The sequence below is a fragment of the Eschrichtius robustus genome, chromosome 2, assembly GCF_028021215.1.
Source record: "Eschrichtius robustus isolate mEscRob2 chromosome 2, mEscRob2.pri, whole genome shotgun sequence".
Taxonomy (NCBI): domain Eukaryota; kingdom Metazoa; phylum Chordata; class Mammalia; order Artiodactyla; family Eschrichtiidae; genus Eschrichtius; species Eschrichtius robustus.
The window spans coordinates 158,531,978-158,552,039 of NC_090825.1; the positions used below are offsets into that span (position 1 = coordinate 158,531,978).

Sequence of the window (20,062 nt, forward strand, 5' to 3'; positions counted from 1 at the left end):
AAAAAGAAAAAAAATCAATAAAATTGATAAACTACTAGCTAGGCTGACTAAAAAAAGAGAGGGCACAAATTACTAGTACCAGAAATGAAAAAGAGGACATCGCTACAGATCTCATGGACATTAAAAAAATAATAAAGGAATACTATGAACAACTCTTTGCCCACAAATCTGATAACCTAGATGCAACAGACCAATTCCCTTTGAAAGACACAATCTGCCAACACTCACATGAGAAGAAATAGGCAGTCTGAATACACCTATATCTATTAAAGAAACAGAATCCATAATTAGCCTTCCACAACTAAAAGCAACAGGCCCAGATGGAGTCACTCATGAAATCTACCAAACATTTAAGTTAGAAATTATACAAATTCTATACAATCTCTTTCAGAGGACAGAAGCAGAGGGAATACTTCCTAAGTCATTCTACGTGACCACCATTAAACCTAACACTAAAACTAGACAAAAACATTATAAGAAAACTACAGACCAGTATCTTGCATGAACACAGATGCAAAAATCCTCAACAAATAGTAGCAAATTAAATCTAACAATGTATAAAAAGAATTATACACCATGGCCAAGTGGGATTTATCCCAGATGTGCATGCTAGTTCAACACTCAAAAATTAATTAATGTAGTGCAACACATAAACAGGACAAAAAAGAAAAATCACATGATCATATTCAATAGATTCAGAAAAAGCACTGGACAAAACCAAACACTAATTCATGATAAAAATTCTCCATAAACTAGGAATAGAGAACATTCTCAACTTGATAGAGAATATCTATAAAAACGCTACAGCCAACATCATACTAAATGGTGAAAACTCAAAGCTTTCCCACTAAGAACGGGAAAAAGGCTAGGATGTCCCCTCTTATCTCTCCTTTTCAACACTGTACTGGACATACCAGCTAATGCAATAAGACAAGAAAAGGAAATAAACAATATACAGACTAGTAAAGAGAAAAATAAAACTGTCTTTGTTCACAAATGACACTATCATCTAAGTAGAAAATCCAATAGAATCTACAAAACAATTCCTGGAACTATTAAGTAATTATAGTAAGGTTATGGTATACAAGGTTAATATAAAATAGCCAATCACATTCCATATACCAGCAATGAACAAGTGTGATTTGAAATTTAAAACACAATAGCATTTACATTGGTAATGAAATAATGTACAAGATCTATAAGAGGAAAACTAGAGAACTCTAATGAACAAAATCAAATAAGAAGTAACTAAACAAAGGGATATTCCATGTTCACGGATAGAAAGACTCAGTAATGTCAAGATATCAGTTTTTCACAACCTGATCTGTAGATTCAATGCATTCCAAATCAAAATTCCAACAAGTAATTTTGTGGATACCAACAAACTTATTCTAAAGTTTATATGGAGAGGGCAAAAGATCCAGAATAGTCAACACAATATTGAAGGAAAAGAACGAAGTTGGAGGGCTGATGCTACCTGACTTTAAAACCTACTACATAGGGCTTCCCTGGTGGCGCAGTGGTTGAGAATCTGCCTGCCAATGCAGGGGACACGGGTTCAAGCCCTGGTCTGGGAAGATCCCACATGCCGCGGAGCAACTGGGCCCATGAGCCACAACTACTGAGCCTGCACGTCTGGAGCCTGTGCTCCGCAACAAAAGAGGCCGCGATGGTGAGAGGCCCGCGCACCGTGATGAAGAGTGGCCCCCACTTGCCGCAACTAGAGAAAAGCCCTCGCACAGAAACGAAGATCCAACACAGACAAAAATAAAAATTAATTAATTAATTAATTTAAAAAAACAAAAAATCTACTACATAAAGCTACAGTAATCAAAACAGTGTGGAATTGGCGAAAGAACAAATAGATCAAAGGAACAGAAGAGAGAGCCCAGAAATAGTCCCACATAAATACAGTCGCCTGATTTTTACAAAGGAGCAAAGACAATACAATGAAGCAAAGGGATTATCTTCAACAAATGTTGCTGGAACAACTGGACATTTCATATACCAAAAACTGAATCTAGACAAAGATCTAACACCATTCCCAAAATTAACTCACTGGATCATAAACTGATATGTGAAACACAAAACTATAAAACTCCTGGAAAATAACATAGAAAACCTAGATGACATTAGGTATGGCAATGACTGTTTAGATTATATCTAAAGGCGTGATCCATAAAAGAAGTAAATAAGCTGGATGTCATTAAAATTTAAAACTCCTGGTCTGCAAAAGACAATGTTGCAAGAATAAGAAAACAAGCCACAGACTGGGAGAAAATATTTGCAAAAGACATATCTGATAAAGGACTGTTATCCAAAATATACAAAGAACTCTTAAAACTCAACTGTAAGAAAATAAACACAACTAAAAAGTGGGCCAAAGACTTTAACAGACAACTCACCAAGATGATATACAGAGCAAACAAGCATACGAAAAGATATTCCACATCATATATCATCAGCAAAATGCAAATTGAAAAAAGGAGATATCACTGCACAACTACTAGAATGGTCAAGTTCTGGAACACTGACAACACCAAATGCTGGTGAGGATATGGAGTAACAGGAACTCTCATTCATTGCTGGTGGGAATGCAAAATGGTATAGCCACTTTGGAAGAGAGATTGGTGCTTTCTTACAAAACTAAAAACACTCTTAGCGTACTCAGCAATCATGTTCCTTGGTATTTACCCAAAGGAGTTAAAAACACATGTCCACCCCAAAACCTACACAGAGATGTTTATTCCAGCTTTATTGTTAATTGCCAAAACTTGGAAGCAACCAAATGTCTTTCAGTAGGTGAAGAGATAAATAAACTATGGTAGAGCCAGACAATGGAATATTATTCAGTGCTTAAAAAAAAAAAAAAAAATCTACCAAAGCATGAAAAGACACAGAGGAAACTTAAATGCATATTACTAAGTGAAAGAAGCCAATCTGAAAAGGCTATATACCGTATGACTCCAACTGTGTGACATTCTGGAAAAGGCAAAACTATGAAGACAGTAAAAAGATCAGTTGTTGTCACAGACTGGCAGGGGAAGTAGGGTAGGGATGAATAGGTGGAGCACAGAGAATTTTTAAGGCAGTGAAAATACTGTTTGATACCATAATAATGGATACATGTCATTATATATTTCTCAAAATCCATCGAATGTATAACACCAAGAGTGAACCCTAGCGTAAACTACAGACTTAGGGTGATTATAATATGTCAATGTAGGTACATCAATTGTAACAAATCTATCACTTTGATAGAAGTTGATAATGGAGGAGGCTATGTATGTGTGAGGTCAGAGGGTATGTAAGAAATCTCTGTACCTTGTCCTCAGTTTTGCTGTAACCTAAAACAGCTCTAATAAAATAAAGTCTTAATGAAAGTTATACACACAAACACATACAGGCTGAGAATTTTCCAAAGTAAATAGAGATCTCAAATCAGACCTCAAATCACAGATCCAAAAAGACTATCAAGAAAAATACATTCCATGACCCCCACAAAAAACTCATACCTAAACATCATATTCAAACTGGTAAAAAAACAAAGATACAGACTATATTGAAGGAAGCCAGAGAGAAAAACATGTTACATTCAAAAGAAGAAAGATGAGGATTAAAGCCAACTTCTCATTAAAAACTCTGCAGCCAGAAAATAATAAAGTGACATCTTAAAAATGATGAAAGAAAAAACTGTCAAACCATATCCTATAGCCAGGGAAGTATTTCTCAAAAATGAAGGAGATTCAATCTACCACTTTCAGTAAAAAGGAGAACTAAGCAGAACATCAAGTAAATAGAAGACAAACAACATTATAATCCAACCAGACTAAATAGATATCTACAGCACACTCTATCCAAAAGTAGCAGAATAAACATTTTCCTCAAGTGCACAAGAAGTATTCTCCAGGATAGAACATATGATGGTGATAAAACAAGCCTCAACAAACACAGAAAGATAAAAAACATACAAAGTATGTTTTCCAACATAATGAGTGAAATTATAAATAACAAAAGGAAGAAATTTGGGGAGTGGACAAATATGTGGAAATTAAACAAAACACTCCTAAATAACCAATGGGTGAAAGAAAACATTACAATGGGAAAGTAGAAAATACTTTGAGATGAATGAAAATGAAAATATGTCTTAAAAACTTAAACGATTTAGCTAAAGCAATACTTAAAAGGAAATTTACATCTATCTAATGCCTATATTAAAAAAGAAAGATCTCAAACAAATAACCTAAACTTCCACTAGACCCAGAAAAAAAAAGAGCAAACTAAAACTAAAGAACACAGAAAAAAAACCAAAATAATAGAGGAGAAATTAATAAAAAATACTAAAACAAGAAAAATCAATGAGATGAAAAGTTGGTTTTTTGAAAACTAAAAAAATTGACAAACTTTCAGTTAGATTTGAGCAGGGGGAAAAAAGAAGACTCAAATAACTAAAAGCAGAATGGCAGTGGAGACATTACTAACAAATACAAAAATAAAAGACAAACTGCCAAAGCTGACTTGAGAAAAAATATAAAATCTGAACAGAACTACAAAAGATAAGAAACTGAGGACTTCCCTAGTGGTACAGTAGTTAAGAATCCGCCTGCCAATGCAGGGGACACGGGTTCAAGCCCTGGTCCAGGAAGATCCCACATGCCTCAGAGCAACTAAGCCTGTGTGCCACAACTACTAAACCTGCACTCTAGAGCCCACACGCCACAACTACTGAAGCCCACACGCCTAGAGCCTGTGCTCCACAACATGAGAAGCCACTGTAATGAGAAGCCCGCGCACCGCAACGAAGAGTAGACCCTGCTCACCACAACTAGAGAAAGCCTGCGCACAGCAATGAAGACCCAGTGCAGCCAAATATAAATAAATACATTTTTTAAAAAATTGAATTAGTAATCAAAAACTATCTACCAAGAAAAGCCTAGGCCCAGATGGCTTCACTGATGAATTCTGTCCAACAATTAAAGAAAAATAATACTAAATCTTCACAATCTTTTCCAAATATAGAACAGGAGGGAACAGTGTTCAACTCATTCTGTGAGGCCAGTATTAGCCTGATACCAAATCCAGACAAAGACATCACAAGAAAACTACAGAACAATATCTCTTATGAATGTAAATGCAAAAATTCTCAACATAATGTTAGCATACCAAATCTAGAAATAATATAAAAAGATTACACACTATGACAGAGTAGAATTCATCCCAGAAATGGAAGGTTGACTTAACATATGAAAATCAATTAATGCACCAAATTGACAAAAGACAAAACCCATATGATCATCTCAATAGACACAGAAAAAGCATTTGACAAAATTCAACACTGCTTCATGATAAAAACATTTTTAAATGGTTATAGATGGTTAAAGTAGTATATTTTATGTTATGTGTATTTTACAATAAAAATATTTTTAATAAGCAAAGAAACGACCAATAAGCACATGAAAAGATGCTCAACATCATTAGTCATTAAAGAAATGCAAATCAAAACCACAATGAGATACCATTTCACACCCACTAGGATGGTTGTAATGGGGAAAAAAAGAAAAAGGAAAATAACTGTTGGCAAGGATATGGAGAAACTGGAACTCTCATACAATGCTGGTGGAAATGTAAAATGGTGCAGCCATTTCAGAAAGCAATCTGGCAGTTTCTCAAACAATTAAATATTGAGTTACCATATGACCCAGGAATTCCAGTCCTAGCTGTATTACTCAAGAGAAATGGAAACATACAGCCACAGAAAAACGAGTACCTGAATATTCACAGCAACTTTAGTCAATAACCAAAGAGGAGAAACAACTCAAATATCCATCAAATGATGACTATATAAACAAAACACGGTACAGCAATATAGTGGAATAATATCTGGCAACAAAGGAATGAAGTACTAATACATGCCAAAACATAGATGAACCTGAAAAAATTAAGTAAAAAAACCAGTCATGAAAGACTACATATTACATGATTCCATTTATATGGAATGTCCAGAATACGCAAATCTATACAGACAGAAAGTAAATTAATAGTTGCTTAGGGTTGGGTGGGATGAGGGCTTTGGGTTACTGGTTAAGTGTATAGGGTTTCTTTCTGGAGTGATGAGAACATTCTAGAATTAGACTGTGGTGATGGTTACACAACTCTGTTAATATACTAAAACCCACTGTATACTTTCAATGATGAAAGTATTATATGATGAATAAATTGAGTATGTGAGTTATATCTCAGTAAAGCAATTACCATAAAAATGGAGAAATACATTTTCAGACAAAAATAAAATAGAGAATTAATTGGTCTACATTAAAATAAGTGATAAAGGAAGCTCTTCCAGCAGAAAAAACATGATACTGGACAGAAACTGGGACCTACACAAAGAAATAAAAAGCCCTTGGCACAAATAAAGGAAAATATGGAATTCTTTATTTTTTATTTCCATTGCTCTAAAAGTCATTTAACTATCTAAAGCAAAATAGTATCGATGTATTGTGTGTTATAATATATGCAAAAGTAAAATGTATGGTAAAAATAACACAAAGGAGGGTAGAAAGGAATCGGGAGTCTTTATACTAGGGAATCTTTATACTACGTGTGAAACAATATGACATTATTTGAAGGTAACCGTGATTAATTAAACATGTATACTGTAAACTCTAGAGCAACCACTAAATATTTTTAAAAAGAGATATAAGGTAAGTAAATAGTAGAAATTAAATGGAATCATAAAATAATACTCAACAAATACAAAAAAAGAACAGAAAAAGAAGAAACAAAGAACAATTGGAACAAGTAAACAGCTTTCAATCCAATTACATCAATAATTACATTAAATATAAACGTAAAGGACAATTAAAAAGACTGAAATTGTCAGGCTGAATTTAAAAAAAAATTAAAAAGACTGTAAGACTGGGAAAAAAAGCATGACACAATTATACAAAAATGAGAAACACAGACAGCAAGCAAACAACTATCAAGAGTCTACCAATGGTAACAAAAACCTAACTATCAATTGATAAAGATTATTGCACCTCAAAAAGTAACTATTATCAATAATTCTCAAGACTGAAAATAACTTGAGTACATTCAACAGATCTAACCATAGTGACAGCCACCTCTAGATATAACACAATGATTTAGCAACAACAACAAAAATTATGGTTAATTTTATAAGGCTGAGAATTATACCTTAAATCACCAAAATTCAAATTAACAGTGAAAAACATCCTTCTTTATCTTCAACTGTTGTAATAATTTCAGCTAGTTATCACAGTTTTTGAAAACTTCAGTGAAATACTTAAACATCTCACATGACATTAAAGTGCAAAAATACAGTAATTATTAAACGACTTCACAATTGAGTAACAAAGTCAGAAGAGAAAAAACTTCCAACAAAGGATTTCTCTGATATTGTGATTTATAATAATAAATATATACCTAATCTTTGCCCCTGGCCCTGGCACAGAGCTCCTAATACCCTTGGAATTTCCTCAATGAAAAGAGCAATAAAGGTGTCTTTTGTTATTCATAACAATCCCCTCTTCGGCACACCAGAGACTATGTTAATGAACTTACTTTTGGAAAGACCCTAAGGATGGGGGCTGGTCACCAGGGGAACCAACCAAGGTACTAGAGGATTAGAACTTTCATTCCAACTTCCCAACGTCCAGGGAAGGGAGGGGGGCTGGCTGGAAGTTGAACCAATCACCAATGGCCAATGATTTAATCAACCATACCTGCATAATGAAGCCTCCATAAAAATACCTGAACTACAATGTTCAGTGAGCTTTGAGGTTGGTGAATATGTGTGTGTACTGGGAGGGTGACATACCTGGAGAGGACATGGAGATCCACACCCCTTTTCCTATATCTTGCCCTATGCATCTCTTCCATCTAGCTGTTCCTGAGTTATACCCTTTATAACAAACCAGTCATCTAATAAGTAAACTGTTTCCCTGAATTCTGAGAGCCATTTTAGCAAATTAATCAAACCCAAGAAAGGGGTCATGGGAACCTCTGATTTATAGCAAGTCAGTCAGAAGCACAGGTAACAACCTGGACTTGCAACTGCCGTCTAAAAGAAGGGGTAGTCCTGCAGAATTAAGCTCTTAACTTGTGGGATCTGAGAGTGTCAGATTTCCTTAAATTGTAGGGCACCCAGTGTCTGCCAGAGAGCTGGAGAACCGCTTGGTGTGGGGAAAAAAAAACCCTACACATTTGATGACCAGAGTGAAGTGTTAAGAATACAGGAAACACACAGAAGAGTTTTTCCCTAAAAATTTTAATGAACAAAAGAGTAAAACACACCATTATTGGAGCCACTAAGTGACTTTCTAATTGTTATCTGCATGTTACTGATGAGGAAACAGAGGTAGGCTGAAAGTAGTGGCTTGCCTAAAGTCCACATAGTAAGGTGAAGCAAGGATTCAAATCCAAGTGTGCCTAACTCTGAAGGTCACATTTTTAATTTCAACATTGTCTTTAATAAGTCAGTTGTATATGCTATAGGTTAACTGTGATCCCTACAAATTTTAATGGAACCCAGAATTAACAGGAAGCACACACAACCTTATTCAGAGAAACCGCTTCCTAATGAAGAAACCAGTGTCAAGTCTATGACTGTTGTAATTTCCAAACCATTCTCAACACAAAAATGAAAACATACGTGCAATTTTTCTTTTAGCCAAACACTTTGCTCTATTCGACTGTTTTGTCTTCATTTTCTGCAATCCATTCTCCTCCTTTGGTTCCTGTTGCAAAACAAGAAATATGATCAGGGCGACTGCCATTAAAAGTAGTACTCTTTCTACCTCCTCTACAGCCAACAGAGGCCACTGAGCCTCTGAAGAATCAGTGGTGGTTGTAAATGTTCACAGAAAACATCAGAAAAAGATTCTTATGGTAGAAAAAGGAAAATGTAGACTCAGAACCAATAAAAATTAAAAATCATAATACACTCACGTAATTATCTATCATATAGAAGCTCATGTAAAATTGGTCCATCTGCAAAATACCAGCAAGTACACACCCAAGTTCAGAGAAAGCTTGATGCAAGGTTTAAAAATCAATAATAAAGTTTAAACTCAGTGCATAGTCACTTATTTTAAATCAGTACTTTTAAAAGCAACAGAACAACTGAGGAAAAGTATGCAACATATTTATCAGACAAAGGACTAATTTTCCTTATATAGAGAGCTCTTATAAATCAATACAGAGACCAATATTTAACCTCCTCCCATAGGCAAGGAATATGATAAAACACTTCATAGAAAAACATACACAAGGGGCTCATAAGTATGCAAATCATAATTATATAGATACTTTTTTAAACCTATACTAACAGTAAAAGTGAAAATGTTTTATAAAACACTTATTGTGGGGAAACAAGTACTCTCATACCACTGATGGAATACAATGGATGCAAATCATTATTTTGTGCACCTGGAACTAATACAGCATTGTAGGTGAATTATACTTCAATGTGTGTGTGTGTGTGTGTGTGTGTGTGTGTGTGTGTCAACACTGGGAGGAAATGCATCAAAATGCTAATGGTGGGCTTCCCTGGTGGCGCAGTGGTTGAGAGTCTAACTGCCAATGCAGGGGACACGGGTTCCAGCCCTGCTCTGGGAGGATCCCACATGCCGCGGAGCGACTAGGCCCGTGAGCCACAACTACTGAGCCTGCGCGTCTGGAGCCTGTGCTCCGCAACAAGAGAGGCCACGATAGTGAGAGGCCCGTGCACCGCGATGAAGAGTGGCCCCCGCTTGCCGCAACTAGAGAAAGCCCTCGCACAGAAACGAAGACCCAACACAGCCAAAAATAAAAATTAATTAATTAATTATTTATTTTTTAAAAAAACCTAGAATCAGAAATTTAAAACTCAGACCATAAAATGACAAAAAAAGGAACAAATGAAATGAAAGTTGATAAAATTCAGGAAAAAAACTGAAAATAGATAAAACCATCTCAAAAAATAAAAATGGGTCTCCAAAGAAAAACTATACAAGTAAAAATCTAAAAGAGTCACTGAAGAAATACAAGAAAACAATGAGAAAATGAAGGGACTAACCTATAGCAGGGGTGTCCAACACCCGGGCCGTGGACCGGTACTGGTCTGCAGCCTGTTAGGAACCAGGCCACACAGCAGGAGGTGAGCAGCAGGCGAGTGAGTGAAGCTTCATTTGCCGGTCACCATTGCTCGCATTACCGCCTGAACCATCCCCCGCCCACCCTCCCACCCCCCAGCCGTAGAAAAACTGTCTTCCACGAAACAGGTCCCTGGCACCAAAAAGGCTGGGGACCACTGACCTACAGGATAGCGCAGAGAAAAGAACAAAATGAAAATAGGTATGCTGCATTTCACATAAAAAGAAGTGGAATTAAGAAAACATGAATGGGCTTATTTTTGCTTTAAAGCAATGTAAGAATAAAAAAGAAATCAATAAAATTGGTTATCAACAGGGGTGAGGGATGTGGAATAGGGAGTACAGGATGGAAAAGCAAGATAATTTCAGTATATCTTTCTCTACAGACTTAATTTGTTCAATAAAGCAAACTTTCTACAGAATGCAAAAATAAAATTAAATCAACAAGAATGGGAAGAAAACTAAAAAGCAATGCACAAACAATCAGTTGGACGGTACATTTTAAAGTACCTCAAGAACTTTATTAAATATAAAAGGTCTAAACACATCAGTTTAAAAAAAGAGAGACTGTCAGCCCGTATAAAATTAGAAAGATCAAACTCTGTGCTATCTACAAGAAACTCAAATAAAGACATAGCTAGGTTAAAAGTTAAAATACCGGGGGATTCCCTGGTGGCGCAGTGGTTAAGAATCTGCCTGCCGGTGCAGGGGACATGGGTTCGAGCCCTGGTCTGGGAAGATCCCACATGCCGCGGAGCAACTAGGCCCGTGAGCCACAACTACTGAGCCTGCGCGTCTGGAGCCTGTGCTCCGCAACAAGAGAGGCGGCGACAGTGAGAGGCCCGTGCACCGCGATGAAGAGTGGCCCCCACTCACCACAACTAGAGAAAGCCCTCGCACAGAAACGAAGACCCAACACAGCCATAAATAAATAAATAAATAAATAAATAAATAAATAAATAAATAAATAAATTTTTTAAAAAGTTAAAATACCAACAAATGGTGCTGGGAAAACTGGATACACACAAGCAAAAGAAGGAACTTAGACCCCTATCTTATACCATATACAAAAGCTAATACCACAAAATGGATCAAAGACCTAAATATAAGAGTTAAAATTTTAAAACACTTAGAAGAAAACATAGGGGAAAAGCTTCATGACACTGGATTTGGCAATGATTTTTTTGGTTATGACACCAAAGCACAAGAAACAAAAGAAAAAATTAGATAAATTGGACTAAATTTAAAACTACTGTGCATCAAAAGATATCAACAGAGTAAAAAGACAATCTATGGAATGGGAGAATATATGTGCCAAACATATATCTGACAAGGGGCTAACTATCCACAACATATAAAGAACTCCTACAATTCAATGACAATGTAAATATACTTACCCTAAAAATTGTTAAAATGGTAAATCTTATGTTATATATATTTTACCACTACACACACACACACACACACACACACACAAAACATCTCATACTATACACAAAAATTAGCTCAAAATGGAACAAAGACCAAATCATAAGCACTAAAATTAAAAAACTCTTAGGGATCAACTTCATGACTTTATATTTGGCAACAGATTCTTAGATACGATACTAAAAGCATAAGCAACCAAAGGGGAAAAAACAGATAAGCTGGACTTCATTAAAATTTAAAACTGTTGTGCATCAAGAAACATCAAGAAAGTGAAAAGACAACCCCAAAAATGAAAGAATATATTTGCAATTAATATACCTGATAGGTTTAATATGCAAAATATTAAGAAAACCACCAAACAACAAAAAGACAAACTGCACTGTATAAATGGACAAAGGCCTTGAACAGACGTTGCTCCAAAGAAGCTATACAAATGGATAACAAGTACAAAAAAGATGCTCAAGCTCATTAGCCATTAGGGAAATGCAAGTCAAAACCACAATAAGAAACCACTACACACCCACTAGGGTGGTTATGATAATTAAATATTAAAAAATAACAAGTGTTACCAAGAACAAAGAGAAACTGGAACCCCAGCACATTGTTGATAGAAATGTAAAATGGTGCAGCCGCTGTGGGGAAAAAAAGGAATGAAGTACTGTTACATGCTACAATATGGATGAACCTTGAAAACATATGTTAAGTGAAAGAAGTTAGTAACAAAAGCCCACATATTGTATAATTCCATTTATAAGACACGCCCAGAATAGGCAAATCCATAGAGACAAAAAGCAGATTAGTGGTTGCCTAGGGCTGGGAGTTTGCGGGGGGAAAAGGACAATGACTGCTGATGGGAACTGGTTTCTTTTTTAGTTAATGAAAATGTTATAAAATTGATAGTGGTGATAGTTGTACAACTCTGTGAACACACTAAGAACCAAGAATTATACTTTAATTTAGTGAATTATATAATATGTAACTATCTCAATAAAACCGACTATGGAAACATATTAGGATTGCTAGGCAATACTGAGGGGCCACTTGAGGTTTGTGCTCTTAAATATAACATGAGCACTGTTGTGCTCCTTAGGTAGGGACACATAATAGGTGGAGAATTGGATTTAACCAAAATTGGGTTTTCCCAGGGAGTACAGTAGAAATTAGAAATAAGTTGAGAGAAACACAAGCGTGTGGAGGCTAAACAATATGCTATTAAACAACCAAGGAATCACTGAAGAAATCAAAGAGGAAATCAAAATATACCTAGAGACAAATAAAAATGAAAACATGACAATTCAAAACCTATGGGACATGACAAAAGCAGTTTTAAGAGGGAAGTTTATACCAATGCAAGCTTACCTCAGGAAACAAGAAAAATCTCAAAGAAACAACCTAATCTTACACCTAAAGCAACTAAAGAAAGAAGAACAAACAAAACCCAAAGTTAATAGAAGGAAAGAAATCATAAAGATCAGAGTAGAAATAAATGAAATAGAAACCAAGAAAACAGAAAGATCAATGAAACTAAAATCTGGTTCTCTGAAAAGATACACAAAATTGATAAACCATTAGCCAGACACATGAAGAAAAAAAGGGAGAGTGCTCAAATCAATAAAATCAGAAATGAAAAAGGAGAAATTACAACCGACACAACAGAAATACAAAGGACCATAAGAGACAACTTACGAGCAACTATATGCCAATAAAAATGGACAACCTAGAAAAAATGGACAAATTCTTAGAAAGGTACACTCTCCCAAAACTGAACCAGGAAAAAATAGAAAACATGAACACACAAATTAAAAGTACTGAAATTGAATCTGTGATTTAAAAACTCCCAACAAACAAAAGTCCAGGACCAGATGGCTTCACAGGCCACTTCTAACAAACATTTAAAGAAGAGTTAACACCTATCCTTCTGAAGCTATTCCAAAAAACTGCAGAGGAAGAAACACTTCCAAACTCATTCTATGAGGCCACCATCACCCTGATTCCAAAACCAGACAAAGATAATCACAAAAAAAAAGAAAATTACAGGCCAATATCACTGATGAACATAGACGCAAAAATCCTCAACAAGACACTAACAAACTGAATGCAACAATACATTAAAAGGATCATATACCATCATCAAGTGGGATTTATCCCAGGGATGGAAGGATTTTTCAATATCCACAAGTCAACCAATGTGATACACCACATTAACAAATTGAAGAATAAGGACTTCCCTGGTGGCACAGTGGTTAAGAATCCACCTGCCAATGCAGGGGACATGGGTTCGATCTCTAGTTCGGGAAGATCCCACATGCCACGTAGCAACAAACCCCATGTGCCACAACTACTGAGCCTGCGCTCTAGAGCCCGCATGCCGCAGCTACTGAAGCCCGAGCACCTAGAGCCTGCACTCCACAACAAGAGAAGCCACTGCAATGAGAAGCCCACACACAGCAACGGAGAGCAGCCCCCGCTTGCTGCAACTAAAGAAAGGTCACGCGCAGCAACGCAGCCAAAAGACCCAATGCAGCCAAAAAAAAAAAAAAAAAACGAATTGAAGAATAAAAACCATATGATCATCCCAATAGATGCAGAAAAAGCTTCTGATAAAATACAACATCCATTTTTGATAAAAACTCTCCAGAAAGTGGGCATAGGGGGAATCTACCTCAACATAAAAAAGGCCACATATGACAAACCCACGCTAATAACATATTCAATGGTGAAAAACTGAAAGCATTTCCTCTAAGATCAGGAAAAAGACAAGGATGTCCACTCTCGCCACTTTTTATTCAACATAGTTTTGGAAGTCCTAGCCACAGCAATCAGAGAAGAAAAAGAAATAAAAGGGACCCAATTTGGAAAAGAGGAAGTAAAACTGTCACTCTTTGCAGATGACATGATGCTACACATAGCAAATCCTAAAGACACTACCAGAAAACTACTAGAGATCATCAACAAATTCGGTAAAGTTGCAACATACAAAATTAATACACAGAAATCTACTGCATTTCTATACACTAACAACAAAAGATTAGAAAGAGAAATTAAGGAAACAATCCCATTTACCATCACATCAAAAAGAATAAAATACCTAGGAATAAACCTACCTAAGCAGGCAAAAGACCTGTACTCTGAAAACCGTAAGACGCTGATGAAAGAAATCAAATAAGACACAAACAGAAGGAAAGATATACCATGTTGTTGGATTGGAAGAATCAATATTGTCAAAATGACCATACTACCCAAGTCAATCTACAGATTCAATGCAATCCCTATCAAACTACCAATGGCACTTTTCACAGAACCAGAACAGAAAATTTTTTAATTTGTATGGAAACACAAAAGACCCAAAGCAATGTTGAGAAAGAAAAACGAAGCTGGAGAAATCAGGCTCCCTGACTTCAGACTAGACTACAAAGCTACAGTCATCAAAACAGAATGGTCCTAGCACAGAAACAGACATATAAATCAATAGAACAGGATAGAAAGCCCAGAAATAAACCCACTCACCTATGGTCAATTAATCTACGACAAAGGAGGCAAGGATATACAATAGAGAAAAGACAGTCTCTTCAATAAGTGGTGCTGGGAAAACTGGACAGCTACATGTAAAAGAATGAAATTAAAACATTCTCTAACACCATACACAAAAATAAACTCAAAATGGAATATGGGCTCCCCTGGTGGCGCAGTCATAAAGAATCTGCCTGCCAATGCAGGGGACACGGTTTTGAGCTCTGGTCTGGGAAGATCCCATATGCCACGGAGCAACTAGGCCCGTGAGCCACAACTACTGAGCCTGCGCGTCTGGAGCCTGTGCTCCGCAACAAGAGAGGCCGCGATAGTGAGAGGCCCGCGCACCGCGATGAAGAGTGGCCCCCGCTTGCCGCAACTAGAGAAAGCACTTGCACAGAAACAAAGACCCAACACAGCCAAAAATAAATAAATAAATAAACAAATAATAAAAATAAAGGAATTCCTTAAAAAAAAAAAATGGAATAAAAACCTAAACATAGGACCAGATACCATAAAACTCCTAGAGTAAAACATAGGCAAGATGCTCTTTAACATAAATCGCAGCAATATCTTTTTGGCTCCATCTCCTTGAGTAATAAAAATAAAAATACAAATAAACAAATGGGACCTAACTAAACTTAAAAGCTTTTGCACAGCAAAGGAAACTATAACAAAATGAAAAGACAACCTACAGAAAGGGAGAAAATATTTGTAAACGATGCAACCAACAAGAGATTAATTTCCAAAATATACAAACAGTTCATATAGCTCAATATTTCAAAAAAACAAACAACCCAATCAAAAAATGAGCAGAAGACCTAAATAGACATTTCTCCAAAGAAGACATACAGATGGCCAAAAGGCAAATGAAAAGATGGTCAACATCACTAATTATTAGAGAAATGCAAATCAAAAGTACAATGAGGGGACTTTCCTGGTGGTCCAGTCGTTAAGAATCTGCCTTGCAATGCAGGAGATCCAGGTTCGATCCCTGGTCGGGGAAACAAGATCCCACATGCCGTGGGGCAACTTAAGCCCACACACTGCAACTACTACTGAGCCCAGTGCTCTACAGCCCACACGTCACAACCAGAGAGCCCTTGTGCCACAACTACTGAGCCTGCACGCCACAACTAGAGAGAAGCCCGTGTGCTGCAAAGAAAGATCTTGCATGCCACCACGAAGATCCCGCGTGCCACAATAAGGCCCGATGCAGCCAAATAAATCAAAAAAAAAAAAAAAAAAAGGATAGTGAGGTATCAACTCACACCAGTCAAAATGGCCATCATCAAAAAGTCTACAAATAAATGCTGGAAAGGGTGTGGAGAAAAAGGAACCCTCCTACACTGCTGGTGAGAATGTAAATTGGTACAGCCACTATGGAGAACAGTTTGGAGGTTCCTTAAAAAACTAAAAATAGAGCTACCATATGATCCTGCAATCCCACTTCTAGACATATACCCGGAGAAAACCATAATTTCTAAAAGATTCATGCACCAAAATGTTCACTGCAGCACTATTTACAATAGCCAAGACATGAAAGCAACCTAAATGTCCATCAACAGATGAATGGATAAAGAGATGTGGTATATATATACACAATGGAATATTAGCCATAAAAAAACAATGAAATAATGCCATTTTCAGCAACATGGATGGACCTAGAGATTATCATACTAAGTGAAATAAGCCAGACAGAGAAAGACAAATATCATAGGATATTGCTTATATGTGCAATCTAAAAAAAAAAGACACAAGTGAACTTATTTCCAAAACAGAAAGAGGCTCACAAACACAGAAAACAAACTTATGGTTACCAAAAGGGAAAGGGTGGTGGAGGAGGGATAAATTAGGAGCCTGGGATTAACATATACACAATACTATGCATAAAATATATAACCAACAAGGACCTACTGTACAGCACAGGGGACTATTCTCCATATTTTGTAATAATCTATAACTGAATTGCTGTGCTATACACCTGAAACTTACACAATACTGTAAATCAACTATACTTCAGTTAAAAATTAAAAAAAAAAAAAAGAAGTTGAAAGAATATTCAAGTGAATAGTTAGTATAACCATGAGACCTAGGTTAGGTAAGAAGGAAAGTGAGGACATGACAGGATGATGGACAATGAGAAGGTGATAGTCTGGAATTAGACGTCCTAGTGGGGCTGAAGGATTATTGGAGTTAGGGTATTAGAAGGAGTGAGTTGGAAAAGATAGGTGGTGGTGATCTTGAAAGTGGCATGATTATTATTGACAGGCTCAATCAGGGTTCCTCACTGGAACCACAGAACACAGAAAATGAATCGAATGTTTTCCTTACTTCTCCCAAGGATGGTACATAACTGGTTGGTACTATTCTAGATGCAGAGGACAGAGGTTAATGCATTACATACAATGGATGCCTGAGGACATTAGGCTTACTTCTCTCTCAGAAATCCCACTTGAGAAAGGCTGAGATGGTATGATCCATGGGAGCTGATAGCCAAAAGGTAAAGGAAGTGAGAGGACAGATACTGAATGAATCACAGCTTAGGCTGAACTACAGAAACTGCAACTTTCATATTCTTCAGTCTAATATGTACATATTAAAATCACCAAGAATGATGGCAAGACTGGCAAAAAGAAAGACAGCAAGTGATATGTTAAAATTTTTAACAAATGGCCAGGAAAGGGGGTGGGGTGGGTGACCAGGAGGATAGTAGATGACTTCTTCAAGGTGGAGTAGCAGGCGTAGCAGAATGGTTTGTGCTTCAAACTAGGTTTTCCAGTAGTCTGGAAGCAACAACGAGGAGTAAGAGGATACTTATCCCACCTCCAGGTCAGTGGTATTGTGTTGTAAGGAAGAAGAAACAGCCAGTACCTGAGAAGGTACAAGGAGAAGCAGTACGCTCAGAGGACAGCCATCCTTCAGTTCGAGCAAGAAGATGAAGAGAACTTCCACAGAGAGGGTTAAGAATGTCGAGGATTTTTTGGATCACTGACCCAAATTCCAGAGGGCAGAGTCATTTTGACAGCAGGAGTGGGAGACTGAGTCATATTAGAAAAGTGCCCCCAGATAACGGATTAGAGTCATGGGATGAGAATCTAGGTGATGAGAGAAGCTATGGGAAGCTTGAATTTCTTGGGGGTGTCCAAGGTAAGCAGATTTAAGGCAAGATAGGATTAGTCCAGGTTATCTTTTTTTTTTTTAACTTTTTTTTTTAATGAGAGATTGATTGAAGTAATTTTATTTTATTTATTTATTTATTTTTGGCTGCGTTGGGTCTTCGTTGCTGCATGCAGGCTTTCTCTAGTTGTGGCGAGCGGGCGCTACTCTTTGCTGCGGTGTGCGGGCTTCTCACTGCGGTGGCTTCTCTTGTTGTGCAACACAGGCTCTAGGTGCATGGGCTTCTGTAGTTGTGGCGTGCGGGTGCAGTAGTTTTGGCACACGGGCTTAGCTGCTCCACGGCATGTGGGATCTTCCCAGACCAGGGCTCGAACCCGTGTCCCGTGCACTGGCAGGTGGATTCTTAACCGCTGTGCCACCAGGGAAGTCCTGGTTATCTCTTAAAGGAGCAGTACTAGCCAATGCCATGACAGAAATGTTCTATATCAGCAGGATCAAACATGGTAGCCACTAGTGCCTACGGAGCACTTGAAATGTGACTCATATGGCATTCACAGAAATGAAAAGAATATCAGTGAACTGTGGGACTATTTCAAGTGACCTAATACACAGGTAACTACAGTCCTTGTACAGGGCAAGGAACAAAATAACATTTGAAGAAATAATGACTGAGAACATTCCAAACTTGATGAAAACTATAAATCCACAGATCCAATAAGTTCTAAAACCCACAGGCACAAGAAGCATCTTTTTAAAAAAGCATAGTGGGACTTCCCTGGTGGTCCAGTGGTTAAGAATCTGCCCTCCAATGCAGGGGACACAGGTTCAATCCCCGGTCGGGAAACTAAGATCCCACATGCCGGGGGGCAACTAAGCCCACAAGCCACAACTACAGAGCCCCCACACTCTGGAGCCCACACGCAATGAAAGATTCCAAATGCTGCAACTAAGACACAGCCAAAAATAAATAAATAAATAAATATTAAAATTAAAAAAGAGTGAAAAGGCAAGTCACTCTGACAGAGCTGTCATACCTCACAGAATTTCTAGTCAGAATATGTATAAAAAAATACAAAAATAAATAAATAATAAATAAATAAGCATATCATAATCAACTGTTAAAAGCCGGTGTGATAGGGACTTTCCTGGTAGTAAGACTCCCCACTTCCACTGCAGAGGGCATGGGTTTGATCTCTGGAACCTCATGGAGCAGCCAAAAAAAAAGATGAAAAAAAAAAAAACAAACACAAAAAACAGTGATAAAGGAAAAATCTTAAAGCCAGAGGAAAAAAATGAACACAGAGAAAAAATAAAGATTATACCAGATTTCTTGGAAACAATATAAGCAAGAAGACAGGGGAGCAAAATCTTTTAAAATACTGAAAGAAGAAAGTTAACTTACCTAAAATTCTTAAACCTACCAGCAAAATCTTTCAAAAATGAAGGCTGAGACTCACAGACATAGAAAACAAATTTATGGTTACAAAAGGGGAAAGGGGGCTGGGGAGAGGGATAAATTAGAAGGTTGGGATTAACATATACACACTACTATATACAAAACAGATAACCAACAAGGACCTACTATATAGCACAGGGAACTATATTTTGTAATAAACTACAAGGAAAAAGAATCTGAAAAGGAATATATATAGAATATATATATATATAACTGAATATATATAACTGAATCACTCTGCTGTACCCCTGAAACTAACACAATACTGTAAATCAAGTATACTTCAATAAAAATAAATAAATAAAAATTTAAAGGTAAAAAAAAAAAAAAATGAAGGCTACTAAATGTAATATGATATCCTGGATTAGATCCTGGAACAGAAATAGGTTAGTAGTGG

The 20,062-nt window shown here is 36.8% G+C and overlaps 1 protein-coding gene across 3 annotated transcripts in view; it reads right to left on the reverse strand.

The window, feature by feature from the left end:
* UIMC1 (ubiquitin interaction motif containing 1) overlaps positions 1 to 20,062 on the reverse strand; it is a 130,845-nt gene that overhangs the window by 76,518 nt on the left and 34,265 nt on the right. For all 3 annotated transcript variants that reach the window (XM_068536423.1, XM_068536425.1, XM_068536424.1), the window contains exon 3: positions 8,672 to 8,756. In XM_068536423.1, the coding sequence (XP_068392524.1) occupies positions 8,672 to 8,756 (85 nt within the window). The remainder of the gene's footprint in view (positions 1 to 8,671; positions 8,757 to 20,062) is intronic.